The 2,500-nt window shown below is 44.1% G+C and overlaps 1 protein-coding gene across 1 annotated transcript in view; it reads left to right on the forward strand.

The window, feature by feature from the left end:
• Positions 1 to 2,500, forward strand: part of hnrpkl (heterogeneous nuclear ribonucleoprotein K, like) — a 26,445-nt gene that overhangs the window by 16,481 nt on the left and 7,464 nt on the right. The window contains exons 10-11 of the mRNA XM_029444486.1: positions 79 to 132; positions 348 to 387. Of these exons, the coding sequence (XP_029300346.1) occupies positions 79 to 132; positions 348 to 387 (94 nt within the window). The remainder of the gene's footprint in view (positions 1 to 78; positions 133 to 347; positions 388 to 2,500) is intronic.

Consider the following 2,500-nt stretch of genomic DNA (forward strand, 5'->3'; position numbering starts at 1 on the left):
TAACTTGGATATTAAATGGTTCACAGTTAGGGTATGTTGGAAAACTTAGAAAATAAATGTGTGTGTCATCGTTTACAGGGGAGACCGGTTCTCACATGGCAGCTATCATGGCGGCATGGACGACAGAGCAAGGTGAATACGATGCAGGATTGTCAATAATTACATTTCTCTCCAAAGCAGAGCGACAGATGTGTCGACCGGCACCGAGTCAGTCTGATCTCAGGTCATCTGCAGCGTGTCCTGTCACACTTGCAGCTTCCTCAATACCATCCAACAGCGCTGACCTGAGTGTTCACGTGTCCGCCACAGTAGAGAAACTATTTTAATGCAAACCTTTGTGTCTGTAGTGACAGAAGAGGGCGAGGAGGAGACCGCTACGACAGCATGGTGAGCGCCGTGTGTGTGTGTGTGTGTGTGTGTGTGTGTGTGTGTGTGTGTGTGTGTGTGTGTGTGTGTGTGTGTGTGTGAGAGAGAGAGATATGTTTGAGACGAGGTGATTGGAATTCCTTTTTCTTTCTGTTTTGCTCAGAGTGTAGTACGAGCACGGATACTTGGTCACTGTGCTGCTTGTTCACCGTGTATGCACACTGATCTGGGCCCGTTGTTGCCTGGCAACAGTTGTCTCCGTGGTTACCGCTGAGTATGTAGTCCAGAGATTCACCCGGCGAGCAAATGAACTTGAGCTGAAACCAAAGCCGTTCCTGAACAGGCTTCAGGTCTGCAAACAAACAAACAAACAAACAAAAAAACAAACACTGCAATTAATTCTTGAGATTTGAGAACGAACACGTTTCAGAACATTAGTTTATTAGCAGAAGCTTTGTGCGACGTATTACACGGCGCATTACACGGCTTATTACACAACTTATTACACCGCGCATTACACGACGCATTACACGACGCATTACACGACTTATTACACCGCGCATTACACGACTTATTACACCACGCATTACACGACTTATTACACAACTTATTACACGACGCATTACACGACGCATTACACGACTTATTACACCGCGCATTACACGACTTATTACACCGCACATTACACGACGCATTACCCCGCACATTACACGGCTTATTACACCGCGCATTACACGACTTATTACACGACGCATTACACGACGCATTACACGACCCATTACACGACGCATTACACGACTTATTACACCGCGCATTACACGACTTATTACACCACGCATTACACGACTTATTACACAACTTATTACACGACGCATTACACGACGCATTACACGACGCATTACACGACTTATTACACCACGCATTACACGACTTATTACACAACTTATTACACGACGCATTACACGACGCATTACACGACGCATTACACGACTTATTACACCGCGCATTACACGACTTATTACACAACTTATTACACGACGCATTACACGACGCATTACACGACGCATTACACGACGCATTACACGACTTATTACACGACGCATTACACGACGCATTACACGACGCATTACACCGCGCATTACACGACTTATTACACCACGCATTACACGACGCATTACACCGCGCATTACACGACTTATTACACCACGCATTACACAACTTATTACACAACTTATTACACGACGCATTACACGACGCATTACACGACGCATTACACGACTTATTACACCACACATTACACAACTTATTACACGACGCATTACACGACGCATTACACGACGCATTACACGACTTATTACACCACGCATTACACGACTTATTACACGACGCATTACACGACGCATTACACGACGCATTACACGACTTATTACACCACACATTACACGACTTATTACACCACGCATTACACGACTTATTACACCACGCATTACACAACTTATTACACGACGCATTACACGACGCATTACACGACGCATTACACGACTTATTACACCACACATTACACGACTTATTACACCACGCATTACACCGCGCATTGCACGACTTATTACACCGCACATTACACGACTTATTACACCGCACATTACACGACGCATTACCCCGCACATTACACGACTTATTACACCGCACATTACACAACTTATTACACCGCACATTACACGACGCATTACCCCGCACATTACACAACTTAATACACCGCACATTACACAACTTATTACACCGCACATTACACAACTTATTACACCGCACATTACACAACTTAATACACCGCACATTACACAACTTATTACACCGCGCATTACACGACTTATTACACCGCACATTACACAACTTATTACACCGCACATTACACGACGCATTACCCCGCACATTACACAACTTATTACACCGCACATTACACAACTTAATACACCGCACATTACACAACTTATTACACCGCACATTACACGACGCATTACACACTTATTACACACTTATTACACACTTATTACACGGCGCATTACACACTTATTACACACTTATTACACACTTATTACACGGCGCATTACACACTTATTACACACTTATTACACGG

Source organism: Cottoperca gobio, chromosome 12 (assembly GCF_900634415.1).
Source record: "Cottoperca gobio chromosome 12, fCotGob3.1, whole genome shotgun sequence".
NCBI classification, from domain to species: Eukaryota; Metazoa; Chordata; class Actinopteri; order Perciformes; family Bovichtidae; genus Cottoperca; species Cottoperca gobio.